The sequence below is a fragment of the Plectropomus leopardus genome, chromosome 18 (assembly GCF_026936395.1).
Source record: "Plectropomus leopardus strain MGB_pleo_1.0 chromosome 18, ASM2693639v1, whole genome shotgun sequence".
Lineage (NCBI taxonomy): Eukaryota > Metazoa > Chordata > Actinopteri > Perciformes > Serranidae > Plectropomus > Plectropomus leopardus.
Genome location: NC_142193.1, coordinates 3,268,215 through 3,295,769, shown reverse-complemented (window position 1 = coordinate 3,295,769; position 27,555 = coordinate 3,268,215). Strand labels below are relative to the sequence as shown.

The following is a 27,555-nucleotide window of genomic DNA, read 5'->3' as shown; positions in this document are numbered from 1 at the left end:
GAACCATTGGGTTAGTTTATCATATTTCCAGTACAGTAGTGAAAAAGTGACCCAGAATGTTATCTAATGATTTACAGTATAAAAATAAAAAACACACCATCTTTTCCTCACTCACTCACATACTCACAAACACACACTCTCTCACTCTCTCTCTCACACACACACACACACAAAAACACACACACACACACACACACACACACACACACACACACACAGAGACAGACACACACTCTCTCTGGTACCTTGCTCTCTGCTCCAAAATCTTTGGCCTCCACCTGGGCCACTACATCCAGGCCCAGAGCAGACAGGGTGCTGCAGAGGGCCACACCCAGCGCCTGGCTGGGCAGACCCATGAGCATCTGCCGAACAAACTCCGCCGTAAAGGCCTTGATGGGGCGGGTCATCTGCTCCTCACTGACCACCGCCACGCCTGACCCCGTGGCACTGGGACGCCGGTACAGAGGCTTCCCCAAACCAACTGGTCCATTTGTAGGCAACAGGTCCTCAGCTGGGGGACACGTACCTGAACACAAGATGTGGCACACACTCGTCAGACAGCAGCAAGTAAAAAGCTGGCCAGTGAAGCTCTAACACTGATGGTTTTTGATCATGGATATCACTGAAATTTTCATTCTCAAACAGCCAAGCCCAGATATTAAAATTTCTCTGCCTCAGAAACACTCCTGTACAGTTTGATTCGGTCTCAGCAAGCAGATATTTAAACTGGGTATCCCCTGGGGTTCTCAAAGTAAAATTTAAGACTTTTTAAGACCTTTTTAAAAAATACCTGAAGTGAAATTTAATGCCAACTTCAAGGCTATACTGGCAAACGTTTAAAGGATATAATACTAAAATCTGTTTTGGTTTTTTAGCCCTAAAAATAATTATTTACCAAATAATCAAATTTAATAAAACATCTTATTACTACTCACATTCATATGTGATTTATGTGGCTTTGTGAGGTGTGGGTGTGTCTGTACTCTAAAAACATTAAATGAAATAAAAGATTGTTACATGAATAAACCAAACCCTTCTCAATGACCTAACTTAGCACCTTCCAGTCACAAAAGCTCCAAAGTGGACTGAAGCTGACTCAGTTAAAAGTAACAGACATAGCCTGAAGTAGATTCGGATCAGAAAGTGCAGCAATCCACTCCTGCTGTGAGGTGAAAGTGTTTCAGTGGGCGTCACCAAATACAAGAGACTACAGTTTTTGGAACTCTGCTCTCTATATATGTGTCTTTATTTACAGTCTATGTACCAAACATAGAAACGTCACATCTGAAGTTGAGCATAATGAGCACCAAAGCAATCTAGCAGCATCAAGTCAGCCTAAATAGAGTGTGATATGATTTTATGTGAAATCCATGAATATTTTGATTTGCAACTGTATAAATTTAGTAGTTTAATATTTTGTGAAATAAATAGTCATCGGGTCATCATCAAGATGCATGAATGTCAAGAACCCCGTAAGGAGCTGTCAACGTCGCCGCATCACCCCACTGAGCAGAGAGCCGGTGTGACTGCGGGCAGACGGGAGTCAGATGTGTGCAGAGCGCCTGCGTGAAAACACTGACCGTCACCAACATTCTGATAACATCCAAAACACAGCAGGACGCGTAATGAGCAACATTACCGTGAAAGGACAGAAACATTTTTTAAGACCTTTATAAATTAAATTTGAGACTTTTAAATTCAAGGCTTTTTCAAGCTTCCAGGAAGCTGTGGGTACCTTGTTAAAGTGTGGCAGTGAAGAGCTCTTACCTGACAGAGTCTGAGCGAAGGAGGCGCACAGCCTGAAGAAGTCCCTGATGGTCTGCAGTCTCTTGAGGAAGAACACCTCCTCCATGAGCTGCCGCTGATTCAGGCTGTCGAAGAAGTGGAGCTGTGTGGCTCGAGCTTCCCTCAGAACATCCACCTTCCTCCAGGCCAGAGGCACCTCCAGAGAACTCAGCTGAGGAGAACAAGGAGAAGAGGATGTTTGTATATGGGTAACCATAACCTTTATTCAACCAGGAACTGTCACTGACAGAAATAATTCGGACTATTGGATAGGGTAAAAGCAAATTGATATCACTCAGGTATATTTTTGACCACACCTCCACTGTATCAAGTTCAGTTACAGGCCAGTATCCTTTAGTAAAAACTTCATTTCACAGAGAAAACTCTTTTCCTTCTTCTTTTCCATGACGAAAAAGAGAGTTTCTTCTTTCATTTGAGCTATTCTGTGTTTTCAGAGTCTTTGTACAAAATATTCTGTGGGTCTTGAAAGAAGACTCAAAATGGCCAAAAAAGCTGGCACAAGCCACTTTCCATTATATAATAGGGGTGGCACTCAATGAGTTAAATGATGCGGTTACTGAAAAGTGAGACTTATAATTTCAAATGGCTCAAACACATGTCTACTTGTTTTGGTCAATGGTTTACCTTTTGGATTACATTGTGCTCAATTTTGACTCTTTTTTGAATATTGCCCTGCTTTACGATGAGTCGACTGATCCAAGTTTAAACTTCTGTTTAAATGTTAGGGATATTAGTCGTTAGAACACAGAACATTAACAGGCTTGATGCAGGATAGAATATATTGTATGTCATTTGCAGCCTATGATTACGTGTATGAAATCTGAAGGCAAGCTTGGGTGCTACCTTCTCTGTGAGCTGTCCAAAGGCAGTCTCCAGCTGGGTGAACATGCCGTCAAAGGCCACCAACAACATTTGACCCGCAGACATCTTTGGTGTGTCCTGGCTGGGTCCGTCCATGCTGCGGGGCTGGATCAGCTCAGAGTATTGAGCACGCAGCATCCTGGGCAAAAAAAAGACACTGATTTTAGACATCACACACACTTTGGATTTTAAACATTTGCAGGTTGCTATCAGTTAAGCCGATGCTGCGTCTGATCAGATTCATGACAAGAAGAATTCAGTGCGCAGCTGCGTACCTGGTGATGTGGAGGCAGTGGCTGTGCCCGTCGTGGTCCAGGCCTGTGGTGGCCTGCAGACTGTCAACCAAACCCTGCAGGCCGAGCCCATCAGAGCTCTGCTCCACCAGCTGCTCCAGCTCTGCCAGCATGGACTCCAGGGTGGGTTCTCCTTTCACCATACAGCGTAGAGCCTCCGGGAAGATGATCTGACGGAAGTTGGTGTTCAGCTCCTGCAGTGAACGAGGAGACGCAGCAGTGTCAGGAATTCCTTTAACCTCTTTTTCCCCAGTGGAACATCCGACTTACATAACATGACATAAAACTGTATGTAGATCCTGTCTGATACTGGATTTAAGAGGCCGATACTAATATTGGGGATTAAAAAAAAAAATTAAATCTGATATTTTGAGCTGTATCATATATATATATATGTATATGCAATTATAATAATGCAATTATACAATGCAATCATCACTCAGAATGATCATCAAATACCTGTGACAAAGGCAGGATATTTTACAGTTTAACAATAAACTTCAGTGTCAAAAAATGGCATCAGTGCACTGAAACAATACATTTATTTACATTAAGCATCTTTTTTCTGCCTTAGTAGGGCTGTGCTACATGAGGAAATAGATTGTCTGACGATAAAAAACTTGTACTGTTTCATATTATGCCATATTCTTAATTTTATTTACGTCATCTGAACGCTTGGCATCCGTCTGCGTGGCCGAGGGGGTGTCTACACAATGCACAGCACCAAAACAAGCAAACATGGAGGAGCTGGAAACCCATACTGAATGTGGGGATTTAGCACGAGACACTGACATCGACCGGCCAGCTAAAAACCAGGAGGAGCTCGTACCTAAACAACGCAATCTCTCTGTTGTTTGGACGTGGTATGAGTATGCAAAGTCAGACATAGCACCAGGTGTAGGTGAATATACAAATGCACTCAATGTATTGCAGCTTGTTTCACGTGTGATGTATAAAATGACTTGATCTCCAACACTGAGTATAAACTGCCTCGTTCATCAGCATGAGACTCGCTTCGCCGCTTTGTTTTTCCCTCTCTCTCCTACGACTCTCTGCCTCTCACAAGGCGGGTTTCCATTAACCCCCAAATTGTGCAAATATAAAATATGCTAATGGAAACAGATCTATTTAAAAAAAAACCAAAAACAACTCCCATTTATTGCAAAAAAGTTTTTGCGCTCTCAAGAGGTGGTATTTCATCCGATTTGAAAAGGTCATATTTCACAAAAGTGCCATGGAAACACTTATTACTTTAACAGGTCACATGATGTACAACAAAAAGTCAATCTGCACAGTTAGCCAGTTTATCAATAGCTATGGCTATGTGCTTGTCAGTATGAACTGGCTCCCTCAGACATGAGTGTGGTGGCTGCGATAGGAATAAAACTGCTAATGTTTTGAAAATCCATCATCATGCTTCTTGGAATGTTACGAGAGGAGAAGTCGCAGAATATCACTCGGTGGAAACGCAGTCATCTCAGTGTTTTACTGACAATTCAAAATATTGCTGTAAGTTTTGCACAAGTCTGTCATGGAAACCTGCCTGCACACAAAAGAGCAGTGCTTTTGCAGAGCTCCAGTCTGTGACTTTTTAGTTGCATATTGCTACCATGGAGCACCACTATGACCTGCAAATATCATTATTTAAAATTCTAACAATATTTTATTCAGTTTATTATAAAGGTAGGTTATGTAACTTTATTTTTTAAAATATTGGGATAAATACTGTGCATTGTGATTTAACCGAAAAAATACTATTTAAAAGCCATATCGCCAAGCCATTTACATTACCTTATTCAAAATAAACTTTTCATGTCGTGCATATCGGACAACATATTTGCTGATGCCCATGCTGGTTGATAAATTCCACTGACATATATATCAGCCACACTCTTGTAAGAAGCTTCTTTTTTCCACAGAGAACAAACAGGTTGTTTCTAGTTACAGATACGGCCTGATATTTCTCTGTTTTGAGGGAGCACCTACCTGCAAGCAGGTGTACACAGCGTTGGCCAAGTATACAGCCTGGGTGGTGGCTGAGGGTGCAGGCAGATCCAGGTCATGAGGCAGGAGAGGGCAGCGCTGGAGCAGAGTTGCCAGGGCGCTGACGTTTCCAATCATACTGCAGAGCTCCTCCAGAAACCACGCCCCGTCCCGAGATACCAGGTCCACCAGCTGCTCTCCTGCACTGGCTGCTGCTCCCTCCATCACCAGGTTACGCCTGGAAACAAACAAAGAACACTCAGTGACTTCCTCCTGTTCACCTTCAACTTTCATCTTTCAGTTCCACTTTCCAGAAGCACCACATTTCTTGAAATAATTGGGCAAAACAGCTACTTAGGAGTCGCAGTTGAGAAATAGTACAGTGAAAGATGGAGTGAAAGCTGTGTTTGACCTGCAGAGTGTGCACAGAGCTGAGGTGATGATTCCAGCCAGGCTGAGGGAGCCCAGCTCTCCATTCTCCCGGAGGAAGACTGTGATGCAGTGCTCGATCTCCTGCAGCTGCTCCTCGCAGGCTGCAGCAGTCGTGCCCTCGGCCTTCAGTCGCTCCGCTTGGTGCATCACGCGCTCGTTGGTGTCGGCCACTTGGTGCTGCAGAGCCAACTCCACACTGGACAGGAACTGGCAGGAGGCAGCAGGAGGCTGGGGGGCAAACAGCACCTCATATCTGTGGAGGGAGGGGGAAACAAAGCTTAGCTGTGAGCTGGATAAATCACAAGAGAGTTTAACAGCATAATGTTACTGATAGAAATGTTGTGGTCTGGTCAATGAATTATCCAGAGCAGTCACTGTGGTCAGAACTGTATTGTATTGTATGTACCAACTGGCAATGGAAATGGTGTAAGGGATCCTCATAGTTTGTATGATACCGTAAAGAAAAGCCTGCTGCAGCTGCTTACTGTCTGTAAATGTGCTGGCAGTGCTCCACTGTCATGTCTCTCAGCAGCTCCTCCAACCAGGCCTTCCACTGGTGGGCCCGGTGGAGCAGCAGGGTGGTCCTCGGGTACAGCAAAGCCACTGTAGCGTAGCTGTGCAGCTGTTCCAGGCAGCCGCGAAGCGCCCCACGGCGCTGCTGCAGCAAGGAGCTCACCTCTGCCTCCAGGCTCTCGCACTGGCTGATAAGGTGGGCCTGGCCCGCATTCTGCAGGAAGGCTGTAGCTGGCACATAGCTGGGAGGACCTGAGAGATGGACAACCAAGGACATCATGTAAGGAAACTAAAATACAACAGTCAATGTGGCATTTTCACAATACATTTTTTACCACACCCATTCAGAGACATCAAATTTAAGTTAGCCTGAAAAACAGCAGCCTTTACATCACATCTTGCAAGGAATGTGATGGTTTTTTTTACAGGAAGAGGGCAGTGTTGTTTCAGCAAAAACACGGTTAAAAGGAGACACTATGAGTGAAAAGTCCCAAAAATTGAAACTAACAGATTTCACCATGAAACGTTCCCAGTTGATAACTTAAATGAAGACAAATATTTTTTGTTACAAGTTTTCTGACATGTTATGATTTTTATGCAAATGATTTATTAATTATACACTGATTTGGATACATTTTCAGAATACAAATCTGAATAGTGGATAAAATTAGATTCAAAATTTCTGCTTCATTTTGATTTCATATCAGAAACAATGATTTTTACAGAGGGAGTATTTTATTCATAAAATGTATATATAACACAGTATATAATTATAATTATAATTATAATTATAATTAGTTTTTTTACATGCTGATTTCTGGCTCAGAGTATGAGGAAAAACTAATTTTTTGTCTTAAAAGAGGAAAAAAACCAAACACAATACACAAGCGGGTAACAGGGTAAAAATAATTACAACTTAGTTGATTACTTACATTGACATTTTTTGTGTTACAGGTTTTCTAAACTTGTTTGCTTAAATATGCATATAAAGAATTATCTAATTAAATATGTTCTTTTGGCAACCATTTCCAAACAGGAATCTGAACTAAAATAAACCTAAATATGTATTTTGGAAATGTTTTTCCACTAGTCTGAAAGAAGAAAAAAAACAACCAGTGTTGTAAAACCTGTTTTCACCTGTAGTGTCTCCCCTAAATGAATAACTGTCAAATGTTGTCAGTCCTTCTTTAGACTTAAAATGTCTCTGTAAGCCTAAATAAACCCAATAAACACCTAATGGTAACTTACTAATTAAACACACCATATAAGAAACTTGACGTGATAAAAAGGAGTGTTTCTTTGAAATTGCTTGTTTTTAACCTGTTCATCTACTGATCCTGCTTGCATCGTTTGCAGTGGGACCCACCGAGATCTATGGGGCTGCTGATGTCCTTCAGTAAGCTGGCCAGCTGCGTGGCCTCCAGGTTAGAGAATGCTGCCTGGTACTGGGAGATCCACTGGTCCAGGTCAGCCAGTTTGCTCTGAATGGCCTCCTGCACGGTCCGCTGCCGCGACTGCAGCTGGGTGTGTTCAGAGTACCTGAGACCAGGAGAGACATACTTTCTCAGTGTGGTGCTTACTGGGCCTCATGCAAGAAACAATACAACAACTATTTTCTCTTATTTCCGTTTGTATCCAGGATTTGTAATTATTTTCTTAGTACCCAGTGATTTTCTGGACTCACCAATCTTTTCTTATTTTTGCTATTCTGTTGCGTAAGAAAAAAATGTTACGAGTGGTCGAGAGCCCTCGCACCAAGAAAAGAATAAAAACATCTCATCTTCACAGTCCACAAGTTGTTGCCCAGCCCAAGGAAAATAACATTTTTATTTTGAGGAACATTTAAAAAACGCACAAATATTTCAACAAATTTGGATTATGTTTTGTAGTAACTAAAATGACTAGTTTATTAAACTTTAGGGCTATAGAACCATTACTATACTTTGTTCATTGAGGCCCACTGCTGTAATTTCAGTTACTGTGCATCCCTCTGCTGACCAGAGCTGGAATGTAACTAAGTACATTTATTTTGGTACTGCACAAATCTTAGGAACTTTTACTTTACTTGAGTATTTTAATGTCATGCCACTTTCTATTTTATATTGTGCTTTTTACTCCACTTCTATTATTAGATAAATATTTTAAAAATCAATTTCCAATATAAACTAAATGAAAGTGTGCAAGTGCCACTAAAACAATTAGTAGATTAATTATAAAATAAATTGGAAGCTATTTTTATAATCCTGTTAGTCATTTTTAAGGCTTATCATATTTACTGTGTATGAGGACTTGCTGCTTTTCCTTTTGATATTTTAATTATTCTGATTTCTTAAATTAATTTTAAACCTTTTTGCATGCATACCTTTACTTTTCAATACATTTCCCTGAAATCACATTTACTTTAAGTTTATTTAACAGAAAATCAGTAAATCTTACTCCTGCTGAAATTCTTCTTACAGCCTTTTTTAGTGTCATATCTCCAGTCTTTGTGCTAGACCACGGCCTAAATCCTGCCCATATACAGTGTTTGGGGCCAGTTGTTTTATACTGTATCGTTGTAATGCTCCCTGCAGTTAAAGAAGGGAAACTGGATACACAAAAACCTACAAATAGTTGCTTCCTAAAATGTGAATGGAAAATGACTTGTTCTGTGTCAGACCTCTGCTCCAGAGTGAGGATCAGATGGTCCGGATGGTTCTCTGCCCCCTCCAGGAAGGCCATCTCCTCTTGAAGTTTGGTTTGTAGTTTCTCTCCCTGACAGAGCAGCTCCTGCAGGACCAAGTACTCCTCCACAGCCTCCTCCACTTGTGGCAGCACTGCCAGCATCTCGTCACGATTCTTAAACCAGTTCACCTGCACACAGACCATCGATCACAATCAAAATCCTTAGAAATGCTTTGGATCTGGATCACTTGTGTGCAGTACTTTAATAAATCCTGGCTTTCCTTGCTGTCAAAGAAGCTGGACATTAAACCCTTAGGCACTGTTTGTTTTTGATAATTCTAGCTGTGTTCATGCGAATGGCATACATTTTGGGAAGATTGTGTACTTTTGTTTGATCTTGTCATTTCCAGCTCAGCTCTGACAGTAAGTCTTAAAAAATGTGTAAACAAAATTGTCACATTTGTACTGGTAAGTGAAAAAATGCGCCATTTGAAGGGCTGGGATTTTTAATTGAAATGGTCATTTTGACTATTTTTTACCTGATGATGTCATTTTGACAATATTTGGCATATTAAGAAAATACATGCTATTTCCACTAGGTGCACTGTCTCAATCAGTGTTTCTGCTAATCACTGACATATACACTGAATCTACTTTGCACATAGAATATTCAAAACAATTCTGTGTGTGTGTGTGTGTGTGTTTGTGTTTGTTTTTTTTAAATCAAAAAACATAGTGGCATTATGACAAAAACCTGGCATTTAAAGGGTTAACATTCTGAAAATTAATGAATACTTGATATTTATTATTAGGGCTGATGTTGATTAATTTATTTATTCTGATTTATTACATATATTTAAACCTTTTTGCATGCATACTTTTACTAATTCAATACATTTCCCTGAAATCACATTGACTGATTCAGACTGATGTTGGGTAAAAAAATAATCTCAATGAAAGTAGAAAATCATATTAATGTATTATATTTTTTATAGCTAGTGCATTTTGTGTGCAGAGCTGTATAAGTGTGAGTATTTGACACTGCACAACAAATTTTAACATTATATGTGTGTGTGTGTGTGTGTGTGTGTGTGTGTGTGTGTGTGTGTGTGTGTGTGTACTTGTTTTTGCTGTTTTTCATCTAAAAACCTAGTGGCATCATGACATTTGAAGGGTTTAAGTTCTGAAAATGAATGGATATTTTAGATTTATAATCAGGACTGACTTTGGGTAAAATATTGACTCAATGAAAGTATAAAGATAATATTAATGCTTTTTGTTGTTTTTTTTTAATTCTGCATGTAATAACACACTGAGTGTGTGAGTGTGTGTGTGTGCTCCTGTCATGCCCTCACCTTGATCTCAGCCACCCTGGAGGAGAAGAGAGAGCGTGTGATGTCTCTCTCCATCTCCCTCTTGCTCTGCTTGCTGTCAGCCTGTTGGCCTCCTCCTCCGTACACAGCACCTGCGAAGCCCACCTCCCCCCCAGCGGTCCAGTCCACCAGGGGATCATAGACGAAGGCTTCCAGCAGGGTCAGCAGGGTCTCTCTGCCCCGACGCATCATCTGAACCACCTGAAATGACACATCTGACTTCAGCACTTATTCAGCAGAGCAGCAACTGCCTGCAGGACACAGCAAACGCCTTTCTTAGAGATCGAGACCAGATTTGAGCACCAGTATGAGATTGGACTGGCCATGTGCACGAGCGGAGAGGGAGAGCGCTGTGCTGCCATCAGCAGTTATCCGCTATTCATTTTTCACTGCGCAAAAATGCACTCATGGCGTGAATGTGTGTGTAAAAAGTCAACTGCATGTGTCTCATGGTCACTGCGAGAGTTGGCAGCCCTGTCAAGTTACTATATTCAGAATTATTGGGCATGTCACACAGGTGCTCCGTGTAAACACCAGATCGTATAAGAGGACATCCCATGTAAACAGTTGGCCCCAAAATCTTCACTCACATTGATTTCAGTCAGATTGAGAAAAAGTGTGCACGTAAACACAGCTACTGTTTCTTCTGGAGAGAAAGAGACCTCTGTGGTTAATTTAGCTCCTGTAAAAACCTCCTGAACACTTACGGAATTCTAACCAGGAGAGGTTTCAGCTGGTTGCAATCAGCAATTCATTTCTAGATGCCTCCAAATCCCCCTAAATCCCCCATACTTCATCTTTAAGGTCATGCCTTGAAGATATGTAAATGTAGACAATGAAGTCCTAAATTCTATGTATATACACAATGGGGTCCAGTACAGTGAGACTGGGACCCAGTTTCATGTGAAATAAGACAGTAACCTGTTCACAGGACAGCCTGAAGATGCCCTCCACCCCAGTGACTCCCAGAGCCGTCTCAATGTTGTGGGTCATCCTGAATGGGACCTTCTCTGGCACCCGCAAACTCTTCCCTGGTGACACACACACAACAAGAACACCAGAGCAGCTCAATAGACGTATGGTAAATGAATATAGCTTTCTGCAATAAATGAGACAGAAGTTCATTTTCTCAATGCTTTTCTCATTAAACTGACACAACACAGAGAAGCTAAGCAGTTAGGACCGACCTTTCTCAAAGCATACGTTGTAGTCGATGTGCACCACCTCTCCAGTGGTCATGTCAATCAACACATTGTCGAGGTGACGGTCACCGAGGCCGATGATGTATCCCACCATCGACATGACAGCAGTGGATCTGGCGTAGGACTGAAGCACAAAATAAAAAAAAAACAGTTGGAGCTAAACAGAACACTGATAGTGGATGGTGACAATTAAAAAAAACGATAGATGAAATGAAAAGATATTGTCATAGTAATAAAACATTTTTTTTAATCAATACTGGTTATTTTCAAAATGCTAATAGTTGTGGTTACCTGAGTGACCCTCCACCACTCGCTGGGTGTGGTGCAGGAACACCACAGCTCCTTGGCCAGCAGGTTGGAGGGCGTAGCTTCCATTAACTCCTTCAGCACCTCCTTCATGACACTGAGAGGCCAGTCTCGTCGAGTCACATCCAGACTAAGCCCAACTGCCTTCAGAGCCGGCCCGATGCGGCTGTAGTAGAGCTCACTGGGGCGGGGTACCGGAGGCACTGGCTGCTGCTGGAACGAGTCCTGGGCCTGTCAGGACAAATAAAAAACACTTTGGTTTAGCTCGGACTAAAAACTGTGTGGTTATAACAGGCCTGTGAGGTAGTATGTTTACTCACTACTTTACAGTGAAGCATAGTAAAGGGATGTTACCTTCTGAGCCTGCAGCACAGCCTCTCTCTGCTGCCAGCGCTTGTAGAGGCCAAAGAGCGGCGTGGCTCCGTCCACCCACTGGATGAGTCCTGATCGGGTCCCGAGTGGGGTGACAGAGTAGTGGCGGGCGTGGAAGTGCGGCTGCTCCTGCTGGTTGATCTTAGTGAACATGGTGTTGACAATTGACAGGAACTGCATGATGCGCTCATCCAAATGCAAATCCTCAAGACCTGAAAGAGACAACTTTTTAATCACTGCTTCACGACTACTGACATTCTACAACTATTAAATCAGATACAGCGTCAAGCATTCAGAAGGAAAATGGCAGCATAGAAGAACGACAACATGTGGAAGACAACCACGTGTGCAGCTGCAGCTACAGCTCCGCCTCACTCCTTTTCTCATCGAAAAGAAAAATGTTTTTTTCCTGAGGCCAATGTATTTTGTTCATTCTGTGCCAATGATGGAAGAACTATGTGGTTCCTTTACTGAAATAAAAGTACTAATACCACACTTTGAAAACACCCTCTTTGAAGCAAATGTCCCGCAATAAAAAAACAGGGATGCATGATATTGGATTTTTTGCCAATATCCTATGTGCAACAACTAATCTGGCCGATCACCGATACAAATATCAAAATATATCCACTTTTTTTCCCATCTAATTGTACTGATCATCAAGTCTCCTCTTTAGTGGCATTAGCATCATATTATGCAAACCCTTATTGTGAAAATTGATTAATCATTTTAGCTTTACTTGTAAAAACTGGTTGGTAATTTAATTTAGAACAAAGAAAAAATGTACTTAAAAGTATTAAAAGTAAAAGAATACAATGCAGAAAAATAAATAATAATAATAAATAATAAAGCAACCGATATGTTCATCAAAATAGTTTGCAATTAATATTCTATCAATTGGCTAAATGGTTTATCAACTATTCATTTCAGTTTTACCTGTATAAACTTTTTGCTAATATAAACTATAACAAAACATCACATTTTATAAGTTTTTCTGTCTTTATGCAAAAACGTTTATTTGTATAGTAACTTAAGCTTTCAGATAAATGTAGTCAATTAAAATATTTCCCTCTGAAATGTAGTGGAGTAAACGTATAAAGTAGCATAAAGTTGTAGTAGTACAGTGCTTGAGTAAATGTACTTATTTACATTCCACCACTGTTAATTGCAATGAAAGCGCCGTGTATTTACACTTGGCTACAAATGCCAGCAGCATGACGAGGCCGCGAGTGTCTTTACCTGCTAAAATAACTGCTATTCCTGGAAGAACATTCTTTTTTTGTGAATATACAGTATTTTGTTTCAGTGTGACACAGAGTTGAAATATTTCCCAGCGATACTTGCTGCTGTGAGCTGCTCTCCTACCTTTAAAGAGGTACGGATAGTTGCGTCCGTCTGAGCCCAGGAACAGAAGCTTCTTGGGTTTGGTCTTGGTGGGCAGGATGGTGATGGTGTTGCCTACGCTCTGTATGGTCACGGCGTCTGATGCCGACACCTCGCCTGGCAGGGCCATCTCTGTCGTGGTCATAGACACCAGGCGGGGACTGATCTCGTCCAGATGGAGCAGATAGCTGGCTCGTTTCTGAGCACGCTGCTGCAGGCTCATCATGATCTGACCAACACACATGTATTTGGAAAATAAAATTTACAGCGTAAACTGTGTTTAATATAATGTTGTCAGTGTCTCTGTATCTGAAGGCAGCACACAGGACAGAAAAGGCAACATGTAGTCTACTCCATAGATACAGAAACATAGATACTGCATTCCCGGTTTGTGGTGCGTCTGCACTGCGTGAACTGAGTGATGCAGATTTCACTACAAAACTGACTAACTCGCTTATTTCTGAGCAGGTTTTCTTGAAATGCATTTTGTTATAAACATCAGAAAGTGAACATGATAGTGGTCACTTGTTTGAATGAATTTCAGTTACTGGAGGCGATCTAATCAGCTCTATGACAAAACTTCAATCTTCTGAACAGCTACAACACATGCAGGGACATGCAGACTCCGACTTCTGAATAAGCAACATCCAATGATGGAGTGTCACAAAGTACATTTATTCAAGAACAGTACTGAAGTACAATTTTGAGATACTGGCACTTTACTCAAGTACTTGCATTTTCTGATACTTTAAATTTCGTGCAATTTGATGTGACTTAATTTCATACTTTTACTACAATATATTTCATGAACATTACACTTTTTTTTTTACTTTCGATTTGCTACAGTTAAACCTGTCAGCTTTATTATTACACGTGTGTGTAATGTTTCTGCTACGCTAAGCAACACTATTACCAGACTAGAAATACGGGATCCTCTAATAATGTTCAGGTCTGGCGTTTGCAGCCACTTTGGCTTCACTGTGAATTATGAGGACGATGGCGAGAGAGTGGTGGATAAAAAAACTACTGTATAAACTGAGCTAATGAGCCGCCGCCAGCTACAGACTGTCCATGGCAGCTGAGTCGGTATAACAGTAACATATACGACACCCCGAGCTGAAGCTGCAGTGACAGACTCTCTGGCAGCTGACTCACTCCTTGGCATTTTTGTTTTGCTGTACTGAACACTGAACTGAACTGTGACACCACTGCACTGTACTGAACTGTTAATGAGACTAGATCCATGCAGATGCATCTTTGTGAAACCCTGAGTGAATTATAGGCAATGCAGGTGCATACAAACACACACCTGTTTGAAGGGCAGCCAGCTGCTGGCGGGGTTGGCGGGGTTTGTGGGGTTTCTCAGCCGCTCCAGGGCCGAGGTAATGGCATCACCGTATGTCTGCTGGAACCAGGTCTCGTGTGGCGTTTCGGCTGGAGCGGCTGTGATGCTGCATACGTGATCCAGGGCGAAAACCACGGGACGCATGAGAGCAGAGTGCTTCTCACGCATAATAGCAATCTTCTCATCTCTGCAGCACAACAAAAACTGTAAGCAGACTTGCAAGCAATTATTACAGAGTCCAAGCACCCCAACACATTTTGAACTTGCAGGCTCACTGACCTGAGGCAACTGAGAAGCCAAGATCTTAACACAGATCTGCATGTACAGACAATCCTCCAGTGACACCCACCTGCACTGTAGTTTAGTCAATTTTTCCACTTCTATACATCAGTGAAGGATAGGATAACATTTTAAATAGGGATCTTTCAATCACATTTTTTTTGGCTCCCAAACCCGATCTGAGTCATTTAATATCTGCTGAAACTGAGTCCAGATCTGATACTAGGAGTATCAAATCTGGACATCCTGCATCATGAGCAGCATTGAAGCCCTAAATAAATAAAAACCACTTGCAGGGTTGACTTGTTGTTTTACATCATGGGTTTAATGATGCGAACAAACTGAGTCAGAATAAGGGAACATATACAGTCATAAGAGAAGGCAGTGCTCACGATCTCACCTTTTCAGTTTTATCCAGATCCTCATGATTTATGAATCAGACCATAGACTCAAAGGCTACATGCAGACATTAGTGAAAAGTCGACTTAAAGATCTGGAAAGGGGTTCAACTCCTGAGTGACTCACCTGCGCAGTGTGTTGTTGTTCTGCACTCTCTTGACCTCATCCTCCAGCTGTTGGATCCTCCGCAGGACATGCATGTGTTGCTGCTGTAACACTCCCAGCCACAGTTCGTCCCACAGCAAGGTCACTCTCCTCAGCTCGCCCACCAGCTGCTGGACCTGAGCATCACACAAAACCAGTTAGCAGCTTCTTAAGACTTTTTTTTTTTTTTTTAAATTTAAAGGCACAACATCGTCCACCAATAGTTCTGTTATTTATTCTGATTTAAATTCCTCTCACACTGTTCTTGATTGACAGCTCCCAATGGTGGACAGTGACAAAGTATATTTACATAAGTGCTGTACTTAAGTGCAGTTTTTGATGGTCAGAAAATGCTGTTGTCTATCGTGACAGAAAATCGTCCTAGATGTGGCTCAACATACGACATACAGTAAAAAACAAACTCAGATGATAAACACACAGCATGTGTTCCTAAAAACAGAATAAATACCTAATACAAATAACTTTATATATAAAGTATATATATATATATATATATAGTAGATATATATATATATATAGTAAAAATTACAATATACTACTATGTGCAAAGTAGCATAGTGTTTATGTAGATGTGTGGATCATTACAATTTATTTAAGATTTTTATGGTAGTGAGAATGAGTTTTTATAAACATATTCAACTAAACTGGCAATGTGTGGATCCTGTCAGAACGGTGATGTCAGGGTTGCACTTTGCACGTGTGCATTATCTTCTTCTATGGTGTGTCATTACAAAGTTACACCGCCAACTACTGGCCTGGCATTCATACTGCAGTGTTTTTCGGTTGTTTTAGCGGATCCATGTACACAAGGATCATTCTCACGATGTTATCATGTGAACATGACATTAAAAAGGCAAAGGAAAGACTTTTCTGCTTTTAGTCGGGCCATTCTCGTCTCAACGTGGCCTAAGTAACATGAACACATAATGTAATGTTGTTACTTTGCTCTCTGATATTACAGGTCATTTTTGACAGGGAAGAGTTTTGACACAATCCCTTCCAAAGTCAGCTAGAGTGAGAATGTAGAAAGTCTGTGAGTAAACAGTGCAGAAGTTAACTTCTTACCTGGAGCACCATGGTCGGGTTGGCTAAGGACAGCTTCTCCACGATCTTACTGTAGCAGTCCTGCATCATGGCCTGGTCCTGACTGGAGCAGAAGGTTGCCAGCTCCTCTGAAGCTCCTCCTTGCCCGTCACTCTCCGGCTGCTCCTCCTCCTCCCCGCCCAGGCTCTCTGCCTGCATGCTGCCCAGGAAAGTGGGCAGTGCTGACGGCAGTTTACTCCCTGCCAACACGTCATCATCAATTAACACATCTACAGTATTTACATTACTACACAGTCATTTGCACTGTTGTTAAAACTACTGAATTTTTATTTTAATTTCTATACTATTTTGTATCTAGTTTTGAGCAGTGGTGGTCAACTTCCACTGTCCACTGTTCCACAGTTTCACAGTTTCACTGTTAACAAGAGCCAAACTTGACAGACAGAGAAGGTGCAGATATCCATATTAGCTCTGAGTCCCAAGCCATTTTTGATCATTTTTGGTCCACCTGGATTTATTGTCTAATAAAACTTGTATAACAGTTAAGCTATAAAAATCATTGTTTGGAGGACATCCTGGGCTATAAGAATATTCGATAGTGATATCACGTTAATATAAAATAGTGATGGGACCATAAACTCAGAAAGAAAAACTCAGAAAAAAGGAAAGTATACGCTGTGTAGTTTACAAACTATTAACATTTCTTCCAATAAAGTTCAAATGGTTTTTTTTTACTTTTCGTGTGTGGCATTACTTTCTGACCTTCCTGCAATCCGCACAGGAACCTCTGATTGGTCAAAAGACTCTTGTATGCAAAAACAAATATGGCTGTTAGCATCAAAGCTAGTCATGATAAATGATCAATTATGGATAAAATGTGGACAAAAATACAATCAATATTGGATCTGTTAGTATGGATTTATTATGCAAAGTCCACGAAAAGACACACGAGTTCTGGGCTGAATAGGAAAGCTTCTGTAAGGGCTACAATCGCACTACGAGTAGCATTGTAATGGCATAGTTGCAAGCTTCCAGCAGAAAAAAAAGTAAGGAGCTAGGATTTATGGTTAAAACTTTCTGAAATTATTTATAAACTATAATACTTTTATATTTATAAACTATTATTTATAAACTATAATACTATTTATGTATTTTTTTAATCGCATGCCACAAGCTCGGATCCAGAGTTAACAGAATTGAAGAATACCTGCATTCTGAGCCTCTCCTCCCAAGGAGAGGGAACCCACGATGGCTGGGTACAGGATGAGATGTGGGGAGTCCTGGGCCACTCGACACAGCAGGCTGCATATGCTCTGTCGGATGTACGCTTCAGGATGGTTGAGGCGGGAAAAGAGCTGGGGGATGATACCTGAGGAGGACACAAAATTGCAGTAGAGTTTAGAAAAGGCAGCAGTGAGGGCTGGCTGATGCTGGAATGGAGCCCGTGTACAACTCTGAGTTTCTGACCATATCAGAAGTGTTAACTACTGAGCGGGGCAACCTGGGCAAATTGGCTTTATTTCTTCTATTAACATGGGAAGACGGCAATTATTAACTTAAGGAAACATCACCTAGACATTAGAAATATATATATTTTTTTTTTAAAAAAAAGCACCAATAAAACAAAAAAAAGAAAAAAAAATCTCAAACAAATAAAAGTAAAAGAAAAATGTAAAACAATAAAATGCTCTGAAAAAATATTTTTCCTGTAAGAACAATTTTAAATATGTATATATAAAAATGTTAACTATATTTCTAATTATCATAATATGTATATATAATGATAATTAGAAATATAGTCAACATTTTCTCCTAGCTTTTTAATTTGTTTTTTCTTTTCTTAATCTACTAAATTCTTGCATTTTGCAGAACCTTGCCAAGGTGTTCTTTGCCTTTCTCCCTATGTTTTTGTAAGAAAACAAACCAATTAGCTCAGGGTTTAAAGGTTTAAAGACTTGTAAAAGGGGTCTGAATGCAGCACAAGAGAAGTGCTGTCAATCTAGGTTTCAAAGGGTTAAATATGCTGCCCCTTCTTCTTGAAATAATTTATAGAAGGATCTGAAATTTGTTTGAGCTGATTACCATGGGGGGATTTAAGTAACTAAGACTGTTTTAATTCTTGACTGATACTTACGAAATAAGGGAATATAAATAATTATAGAATGGACGCATATTCAGACTTCATGACTGCTTCAAAGGTAATCAGTCACAAATGTTTTTTGTATACTAAAATTAATTGATTGATTGAATTGTGAATCTAATCCAGTGACGAATCTCACTATGGACATGGATTATCTCCATAGTTACAAAACTTCAAACGTTAATATCTGTAAGCAGCACAGAACAAGCTCAAGCGGGTTGCCGTGGTCATTAGTAAACATCATTGTGTGCAGGAATTTCACGCATTTTAAGTGCTAGATTTGCAGGAATAAATTAAAATTATATGAAGTACTCGCAATCCTTGAGTCCCTGACACAACACGCACACACACACACACACACACAGGACCAGAACCCTGATATATGGCTACTTATCCTGCAGGATGACCTACCCCTCCATGGTGCTGTAGGGGTGGAGGCTAAGCCCAGCTCCAGCCCCTCCCTCAGTTCCCCAGCATGCTTCACCAGCAGACGGAGGAGACGTAGGGTTGCCATGACAATCACATCATCATTGCTCTGTTTGTTGTTTTGACAGGACAGCAGGAGTTTAGGGTCATCCTCGTCTATAGGGACCTAAAACGCACAAGAGACACTCCTGATAAGTCATTAGGCAGCTTTCCATTACAGATTTGACTTAAGTGATATTTTCGAAATGTTGCTAAAATACAATTATGAGATGACTGCGTTTCCACTCTGCGGCTTCTTCTCTGGCGATAACTTTCCGGGAAACACGGTAATGTTTGATCATACATAGCAGGTTTATTTTTGTTGCAGCCACCGCACTAGCTGTCATTATTTCCAATCCAAGGCCACGTAGGCCTGTTATGTGAGCAATAATGAAAAGGAAAGCCCCTTATATGTGGGAGCGGCCACATATAAGGGATTTCTGGGAGGTCCACGATTTCACAGAGGAATTGTGGATTAGAAACTTCTGGATGCAGTAACATCTCTAGCCACTCCTGCTGCATCATGAGGGAGGCAGTTCCTACTGACAAGCACACAGATAGCTTCATGTGACCTGTAAAAGTCAAAAAAGTGTTTCCATTGCAGTTTTGCGAAATATGGCTTTTTCGAATTGCATGAAGTACAACCTCATGCAATAAATCTGAGTTTTTTCGAAATTGTGTTTGTGTGTAGTGTTATGTGTGTTTTCCCTTTGGCATATTTTGTATTGGCAGTTTCAATTTGCACAGCTTGTGCAATTTTAAATTCAAACAACAACGGTGTTTAGGGGGGCCTGAAATCAAAAAAATCTGAAACTGGACTCCAGAGTGTAAAAGTTTCTGAAAATGCCATTCCTTTTGTCGTGGTGTAAGCTGGCAATGTGCAGATCCTGTGACAACAGTGACAGGCTGCACCTTGTCCATGTGCATTACGTTTCAGATGATAGCCATGCGTGAGTAGAGCGGCAACAATAACAACAATGGCGGACTACTGAGTCAGGGTGATAGTGCTGCAGACTCTACTGAGGTTATTAATGCAGTCGGCTCTCGTGCATGTGTTTCCCCATGTTCTTCTTCTTTGTTACCGCTTTGTAGTAGAACGCCTTTATGCAGAGGCGCGTGGTGTTCTTCTATGGTGTGTCATTACAAAGTTACACCACCAACTACTGGCCTGGTAAGCATACTACAGTGTTTTCAGTTGTTTTTGTGGATTCGTGTACACACTAAGATTCTCACAATGTTATCATAAAACACAACAGAAAGACTTTTCCGTTTCTTGAAGGGGCAGCCTCGTCTAAACGTGGCCTGAGTCTCACCTGTCCAGCGTTGAGCTTAAGGAAGGTAAAATAGGCCTGGCAGGAGACCCGGTAGAGGCCAAAGATGCGGTCCACCACCCGTCTCCAAACCCGAATCAGACCATCTGTGACAGGCTGTCCCGCCTCCGCCAGCCAGGGGCACGAGGCAGTGAGCTGCCGCCAGATCACGTCCACCATGTCGTCCTCGTCGTCTTCCTGCTGTAGAGCCATGTCCTCATCCTGGCACAAAACACAACAGCAGGATCAGAACAATCTGCACCGTTCAGCAATGAGCTGTTAATAGAAGCCCCGATAAAGATGGAACGAGGTGAACAGCTATGATTTTCATTTCGGAAGACTCTCAGGAAATTAAAGGATCAGACCCACTGAGGTGTGTACGAGACATTCCGAAACCTGAGAAACATGTTTAATTCTTTTCAAAAACATAGGAAATAGGCAAAAAAAGGGAGAGGGGACATCCAGAGACTATATTTATGATCATTCAAATTATATATTGAAATTACGTTACAGAATAAGTATGCTTTTTAAAAAAATATTTTTTTTTTGGGGGGGGGGGGTGTCAATTCCTTGTTCTTTTTTTTTTTTTGCTCATTCTCAAGAAATTTTCTTGCAACGTTGCACACATTTCTTGATTTTTTGCTCACTGCCGTCTTCTCATGTTTTTGAAACAAATTAAGCAGATTTGCTCAGGTTTCAAAGGGTTGAAAGATGGAGTGCACTGCCCCTGTCCTTGACAGGGCAGATCATCAAGATGAGCATTTTGCCAACATTTCTTCTTCTGTCTGGGTGTGAGCCAGTTCCAATTAGAGAAGGGAATTTTTATATCCCAGGATAAATCTTTGACATTTTTATTATCTGTTCCTGCGACTCTACCTGTATGCCAGTAGGTCGACACATGGCCTGTCCGAGAATGCTGAAGATGGTGTCCTTGTCTTCTTCACTGGTGGTTGCTGGCAGCAGCTCCTGGATCTCCTTCTTCTCTCCTGGAAGGAGAGGCAACCCCTCCCCTTGGCTGGAGAGAAAAAAGAAGAAACATTCCTTCAGTGTGCCGTTTCTAGAGCTGATGGACGATTGACTGAGTGACTGAATTCAATCAACCTCTCTCACAACAAAAGAACAATATCAAGTTCTCAATGGCTGACTTAATTACAATACATAATACAGGCGAGGCTCCGAATTGCTACTAACACATGCAGTACACGCAGTACACTGACCTGGCATTATCCACCACTTTCCTGCCCCAGCGGTAAGCCCAGCTGGCCAGGGCTGCCCAGGACTTGGCCATCTCCGGAGCCAGGCTGGTGGAGAGCTGGTAGAGTTGGCCCAACACGAAGTCTGGCTCCCCGACGCCCACGCTCACTGCACAGGGACCAACGTTAAGATGGAGCCAGAATCAAACAACACTGCTACACTATTTGACTGAAAAATCCTCTGTATCACAGCAAGCGTACCAGACACTGATAGTTTAGATGTTAATGAATTCATTCGGACATATCCGGTAAGTGCATGTCTCAGGGTATGAGGACTTAAACGTGTGCTGACTGTGGACACACTGGCATAATTGTGTCTTAAGGACCGATCACACTAAGATGCATCGCTAGAAGAGCATCACCAGCACAACCATTGTTTCCCTATGATACAGCTGCTGTGTGACGCGTTTTTCTGGCAGTTTTGGGGCACGCATAAATTTAAAGTCGCACCACTCGTCAATGTCATTTTTGGTCACGCACACAAGCCCCGCTCCACAGGCAATTCCAGCTGTTTTTCCAGATGTGCTTCTAACGTGTTTTTTGGAATGGTGGCGCCTGGCATGTTGCGTCTTGGTGTGATCATCCCCTTTTAAATCGAGATGAGCACATGCTGTGGATGTTACCTGATGTCTCAGCGACAATGTGGGGGATCCCCTGGTCCTCAAGGGGCATCTCCAGCAGAGCAGCGATGTTCCGGCTCAGAGGTGACATGTTGCCCACAGTGTTGGATGAGTTTACTGCTCCTGACCTCTTTACAACCTAAATCAAAACATCACTGGTCATTAAATCGTGTTATGTATTTCCTTCATAATCCCACCGTCCAGTACACACTGAGTGTGCAAGGAAACCACAAGAGACGCACAGATTTATCGGCTGATATTCGCCTTGTTGACGGCTCTCTGCCTATGGACAAATAAGATGACATTCACTGATGGCAGTGGCCAATGTTTTTCTGTTGCATCACATCAGTTTGGCGCAAACTAAAACACAGGGCTCCTGACTAACAGTGTCCCGTCATCACGGGAACAATAGTAACTGTTATGGGGCGACCACAGTGAAAGGAAGCAGTAAACTCACTATCAACCAGTCTTTTGTTTTTTTCTTATAGAGCTATGTTGGACAACAAATTAGCACGAGGAGAGCTAGTTAAATTTGGCTTATAGCAGCTGGTGGCCGGAGATACAGTAACTGCTAACAGCGGTCACACTGAGTTACATTATGATGTGTTGAATCTCTTTTCAGTAAAAAGAAAAAAAAAGTACTGGGTGATGTATCGTGATATGAGACTAGCTATAATCTTAGATTTTGGATGTTGTAATATCATAACTATTGTCTTTTTCTGGTTTTAAAGGCTGCATTACAGTAAAGTGCTTTAATTGTTGGAATTTACCAGACTTGTATTATTTGTCTTCATGTAATTCGTCATTATATCCACATTACTGATGATTATTTGGTATTTGATAAAAAATATTGTGATTTTTTTCCATGTCTCTTGCACTATGTTATCATGATTAGTTCAAATGCAATCATGTACAATTTACATTTTAGAGAGAAACTTGAATAAATACAACAGTTTGAGGGAGAAATTTGTTGTTTTCACAGCAACAAAAAGGTAAGATATTAGAGTGGGAATTATGACTTATAATACTGTCAATAGTAAGTGTTTGTTTAAGATGTTTTTATATGAAATGTCATATTAAAGGTCGTTCCATGTATTTGACTGAATCTGTGCCTATTTAAAGGTAGTACAATGAGTGTCTGGATGACCTTAAAACAGTTGTTTTCTTTTTTTGTGATGATTCTTTTCTTTTTTCCCCAGCACAAAAGGAGAAATAAATAAAAAATAGAATAAACAAACAAAAAAAAGGTAAATTTGTTTTTGTTTAAACATTGATATCTTGATATCATTAAAATCTTTGCATCATAGGAACTAAATTACAACAAGCAAAGCAATTTTAAAGTTTGGCAGCTAAATATCATAAATTAGTTGTTTTTTTTTTTTACTTTTACAAGAAAAGTAGAGGTTACTTTTTTACCAATAAATATCTAAGTAATTTCATGTAAATGTCTCCCATTTAAAAAACACTGAAATTTGAAAACGTAAACGTAGCACTTTACTGATAGGGAGCATGCCTGTTTAAGCTGAGGTGTCATGTCCTTCCAGTCAGCCAGCAACCATTTGCAGAGTGTCAGCAGCGAGCGGCACGCGGCGCCTTCGTTCTTCCCCACGTGGCAGTAGGACAGGGCGGCTCTGCTCAGCATCTCCATGGCTGCCATGGACTGGCCTGTGGACAGAGACACTGCTTAGAGGAGACTGAAGACAGTCTTAGCAACATCATGAAAAAAACTGCAGAGAAACTGAGGACACCTGGCAGTCAGCTTGGATCAGCTTTAATTTCTGTATCAGCACACATTTTGTGAGCCGTGTGCCACTTTATAAGTTCACAAGAGTTTTCTTTGTCACTGATCTGCATCATGATGCTGTGTGTGTGCTGGATGATGCAGGCTCGATCTCTGTCAATAATCTGCTGTGTGTCGAAGTTGCTCCACACAGATGTGATGGAAACTCTCCTTGTTAAAATCACTACTCTACCCCTACAATAAAAGTGTGCAGCTTTTGATGTGTCCTGTTCCTCACCTGCAGTTCTCAGGACTTTGGCCTTTTCGATCTGCAGCTCTGGTCCCCACTTCTCCCCCAGAGTGCCCTCCAGGGTGAGACGCCTGAATGCCTGGCACAGCTCGTCCTGCTGCTCCTCTTCTTGTGTCCCGTCAATGCACTGGCTGAGCAGGCGGGACGCCAGGGCGATGTTGCCTTTCTTACGAGCAAATTTGACAGCAGTCAGACAGAGCTCCGTGAGGTGGCCGTCGATGGAAGAAGAGTAGCCTGGACAAGAACGGAGATGGCAAAATCTCAGAGCCTCATGTGGATGAATACAGGGTGTTTTCATGGGCCTCTATCGCCCACAGAACATATCAACCTTGTTTTACTGTTTGCTCATTGCCTGCAGTGAGATCAGACCTGTGTTAAGTCAGTGTTTCCCATTAATAACCAAGACTATGGTGGGCCGATGTAGTCTAATTTGTACCGCCATAGACTCAATGAATGGAGCTGGACTGTTTATTAGGAGCGGTATTAAAATATTTACACTGTCGGGTTAATTATAGTGCAGCAGAGGCAGAGACAACTATGATTACCTTTGAGTTTTTGGAGGAGCTGCCTCTGGAACATGGTGTATCTGAGGGCCTGAAGGAAAGGCTGCACATCCTGCTGCTTACAGGAGCTCAGAGCCTCACTGCTCAGAGGAATCACACAGTCCTGCAAAGAGCAAAAACACAGGGTGGAATTCAACTTCAGCTTCTTCACTTCGCTCAAAATAATGGTGAAGTTTACTTTGTTGCCCTTTTTTTGGATCTTTTAATAATAGGTTAACACTGAATTTGTACAAGCCAAACAGGGCATTTGAGGCAATGCACTACATGAGTTTGCAAGCAGCGCCATAATTCAACAGTGCTGTTATTTTGTGTTTGGAAAAGCATCAAGGATCTTTAGCTGTGCTCTTTTTCTCTCGCCAAAAATTTACGTTCTCTGGTGTCCAAACCAGTAAACACTTTGGAAATACATTAAGCAAGTCGTACAAACTTTCCTAGTGTAAATGTATTCCATTTATATCACACAGAGTCAAATGCAAAGTGTGTGTAAATACCTCTTGTCCGGTGAGTGTGTTCTCAAGGGCGGCGGTGCAGTGGAGCTGCAGGGTGGGCAGGGTGGGCAGGGCATCAGACAGAGTCAGTGTGGACAGGCGAAGAGGCCCCAAGCAGATCCGGCCAGTCTGTTTCAGACAGCGCACCAACGTACTGCAACGTCACATCACATGATTCATTAAGAGACTGCAAAACTGTGAAAAACAAGCTGTGCTCACATTGATATTAAAAAAGCAAGTCCAACAAGGCTGTTTTCTTTAATTTACAGAAGAAGGCTTCTGAATATTGACTGATTTTTCTTTAAAAAAAAAACTGATAGCCCGTCACACCAAATAGTTGTATTCAATCATATCTGACCATAAGGGTAACCTGAATGATTCCTGAGTCCTTCAGGATCTGATACTGGTTTCTGTTTTCAGTGCACCTCAATATCTATGACAGGAAGTTAAAAACAGGGCTCGCACCATTAGCGTGCGCCTGGGGTGCGTCAAGTAGGCTGAGCCTGCTCAACATTTCACGGGTATCCCAGCCGGTAGATACAGTAGATCCGCCGCTAAATTTCAGCGGCAAGAGTGGTGTTTGTGTTGCCACGGACCACATAACCCAAACAAACACAAACCAAGTCAAGTGAGATTAATAAGTGAAGAGAACTGATCAATGTCCCTGTAGCAGGATTTAGGATCAACTTCAATTTCATTTCTTCTTAAACCACATTTAAGAAAAATGACAATAAATCTATCTTGTACCTTGTCATTCTATAATCCTTTACCAGCTCTCAGATCTTCTGCTGCTGGGTTTTTAAATACACAAAATTATACGCAACAGAAAATAGGCAGTGTAGCTTTTACGACACTCCAAAATGATAGAATACCCTTCCAAAAGCTAGAAGAGAAGCAGGCTCTGAAAACATTTTTAAACGACAGCTGGAAACCTATTCATTTAGTCTGGCTTTTGATTCATGCATTTCTTGTAATTGTTATTTTAAATCAACTCTTTTTTAATATCCTTCCCAGTCTCTGTGCTTTGACTTTTATATCTTGTTCATCACCACTTGTCTTTTAATCATCTAATCTTGTTGGTTGTTTTATTTTAAGTGTGTTGCATTTTTATTGTGAAGCACTTTGAGCCGCGTCCCTTGAATGAATGTAGTAATCTATAAAAACAGTTTATCATTAATATTATGAGCGAGTCTCCGTGTGAATACTCACTCTGGATTGGCTGTGGTCCTCTGCTCCTGTTGAACTGCTTTGGTCATGGCGCTAACGGCACTGCGGAGGAGCTGCACCTCGATGGCTCTCTGCAGCTCGGTTGGATCTGGGCTCATGGACGGCAGGAGCCTCTTCAGATCTGACAAACACACAACGTGTTTCAGGCCAGCCAGCAACTTTCTTACTGTTTCAAGACACCTTACTGTCACTTTTCAGATCCCGGTCATTTCTTTTTCTTTTAACTAGATTTCTGATTTCAGTGCCCCCCAAACCTTGCTTTCAACCACAGAATGTCAGGAAGATACTGATTCTTACCATAAAACTGCTTTATTTAGCGTTTTAACAGGTTCCTGTCCCATACTCACCCAGCTTGTCCTTGCTGCTGGACAGTGAGCTGCAGTCCTCTCCTGGCAGCAGCTCTAGCTGAGTCCCACACTCTGCCAGGTCTCCGTCCTCGAAGCGGCTCAGGGCCTGGATGTAGTTGAAATCTGTCCTCAGGTTGATGCTGACTGGGTTGGTGGAGTTCTGTTTGAGGGAGTGGACAGTGGCCTGCCACTCCTTCACAGAGGCCCAATCACAGAGCGCCACGTAACACTGACACGCTCTGTTGGCCAGGAAGTTAATCACCTCAGGAGAGCACTCGCTGGACTTCAGCAGCACCGTCTTCCTGTTGTCACCTTTTCAGAGGAAACAGCCCCAAAAAAACACTCTAAGCAGCAGACCTATGTTAAAGCTACAAAACTATCAAAAACGATTCATAAAGAATACTTTCTTGCCATGTCAAACCAATAAAGACACACTGAGCCAAGGGTTCTCAAACTTAATAAACAAAGGTCCAAATCTGATTTGTATTCAAGGTCACAGGTCCAGAATGATTGGTGATAAGGTAACAAGTTTTTGCTCAGCAGCCAGGCCACTGGCTTAAGTAGCTCTCTCTGCTGTCACTGATTTCACAATCAACTTGTTTGTTGATTCATTGGAAGATTTTACCTGTCTGAGTTTTGTTGTCCTCACCTCTATATTCTGAATATATTGCTTTTTGAAATGGCTGTGCTTT

At 41.6% G+C, this 27,555-nt stretch overlaps 1 protein-coding gene across 1 annotated transcript in view; it reads right to left on the bottom strand.

The window, feature by feature from the left end:
• Window positions 1–27,555, bottom strand: part of smg1 (SMG1 nonsense mediated mRNA decay associated PI3K related kinase) — a 64,794-nt gene that overhangs the window by 11,091 nt on the left and 26,148 nt on the right. Inside the window, exons 25-54 of the mRNA XM_042505560.2 lie at window positions 26,864–27,175; window positions 26,499–26,637; window positions 25,293–25,443; window positions 24,784–24,904; window positions 24,227–24,472; window positions 23,722–23,873; window positions 22,212–22,347; window positions 21,553–21,697; window positions 21,212–21,350; window positions 20,339–20,557; window positions 18,972–19,152; window positions 17,628–17,789; window positions 16,442–16,659; window positions 15,338–15,492; window positions 14,498–14,720; window positions 13,171–13,417; window positions 11,788–12,017; window positions 11,419–11,664; window positions 11,113–11,251; window positions 10,847–10,956; window positions 9,908–10,126; window positions 8,548–8,741; window positions 7,255–7,427; window positions 5,861–6,140; window positions 5,356–5,628; window positions 4,947–5,181; window positions 2,943–3,154; window positions 2,650–2,806; window positions 1,768–1,957; window positions 246–526 (exon numbers count right to left, since the gene is read on the bottom strand). Coding sequence (XP_042361494.1) covers window positions 246–526; window positions 1,768–1,957; window positions 2,650–2,806; window positions 2,943–3,154; window positions 4,947–5,181; window positions 5,356–5,628; window positions 5,861–6,140; window positions 7,255–7,427; window positions 8,548–8,741; window positions 9,908–10,126; window positions 10,847–10,956; window positions 11,113–11,251; window positions 11,419–11,664; window positions 11,788–12,017; window positions 13,171–13,417; window positions 14,498–14,720; window positions 15,338–15,492; window positions 16,442–16,659; window positions 17,628–17,789; window positions 18,972–19,152; window positions 20,339–20,557; window positions 21,212–21,350; window positions 21,553–21,697; window positions 22,212–22,347; window positions 23,722–23,873; window positions 24,227–24,472; window positions 24,784–24,904; window positions 25,293–25,443; window positions 26,499–26,637; window positions 26,864–27,175 — 5,885 coding nt within the window. The remainder of the gene's footprint in view (window positions 1–245; window positions 527–1,767; window positions 1,958–2,649; window positions 2,807–2,942; window positions 3,155–4,946; window positions 5,182–5,355; window positions 5,629–5,860; window positions 6,141–7,254; window positions 7,428–8,547; window positions 8,742–9,907; window positions 10,127–10,846; window positions 10,957–11,112; window positions 11,252–11,418; window positions 11,665–11,787; window positions 12,018–13,170; window positions 13,418–14,497; window positions 14,721–15,337; window positions 15,493–16,441; window positions 16,660–17,627; window positions 17,790–18,971; window positions 19,153–20,338; window positions 20,558–21,211; window positions 21,351–21,552; window positions 21,698–22,211; window positions 22,348–23,721; window positions 23,874–24,226; window positions 24,473–24,783; window positions 24,905–25,292; window positions 25,444–26,498; window positions 26,638–26,863; window positions 27,176–27,555) is intronic.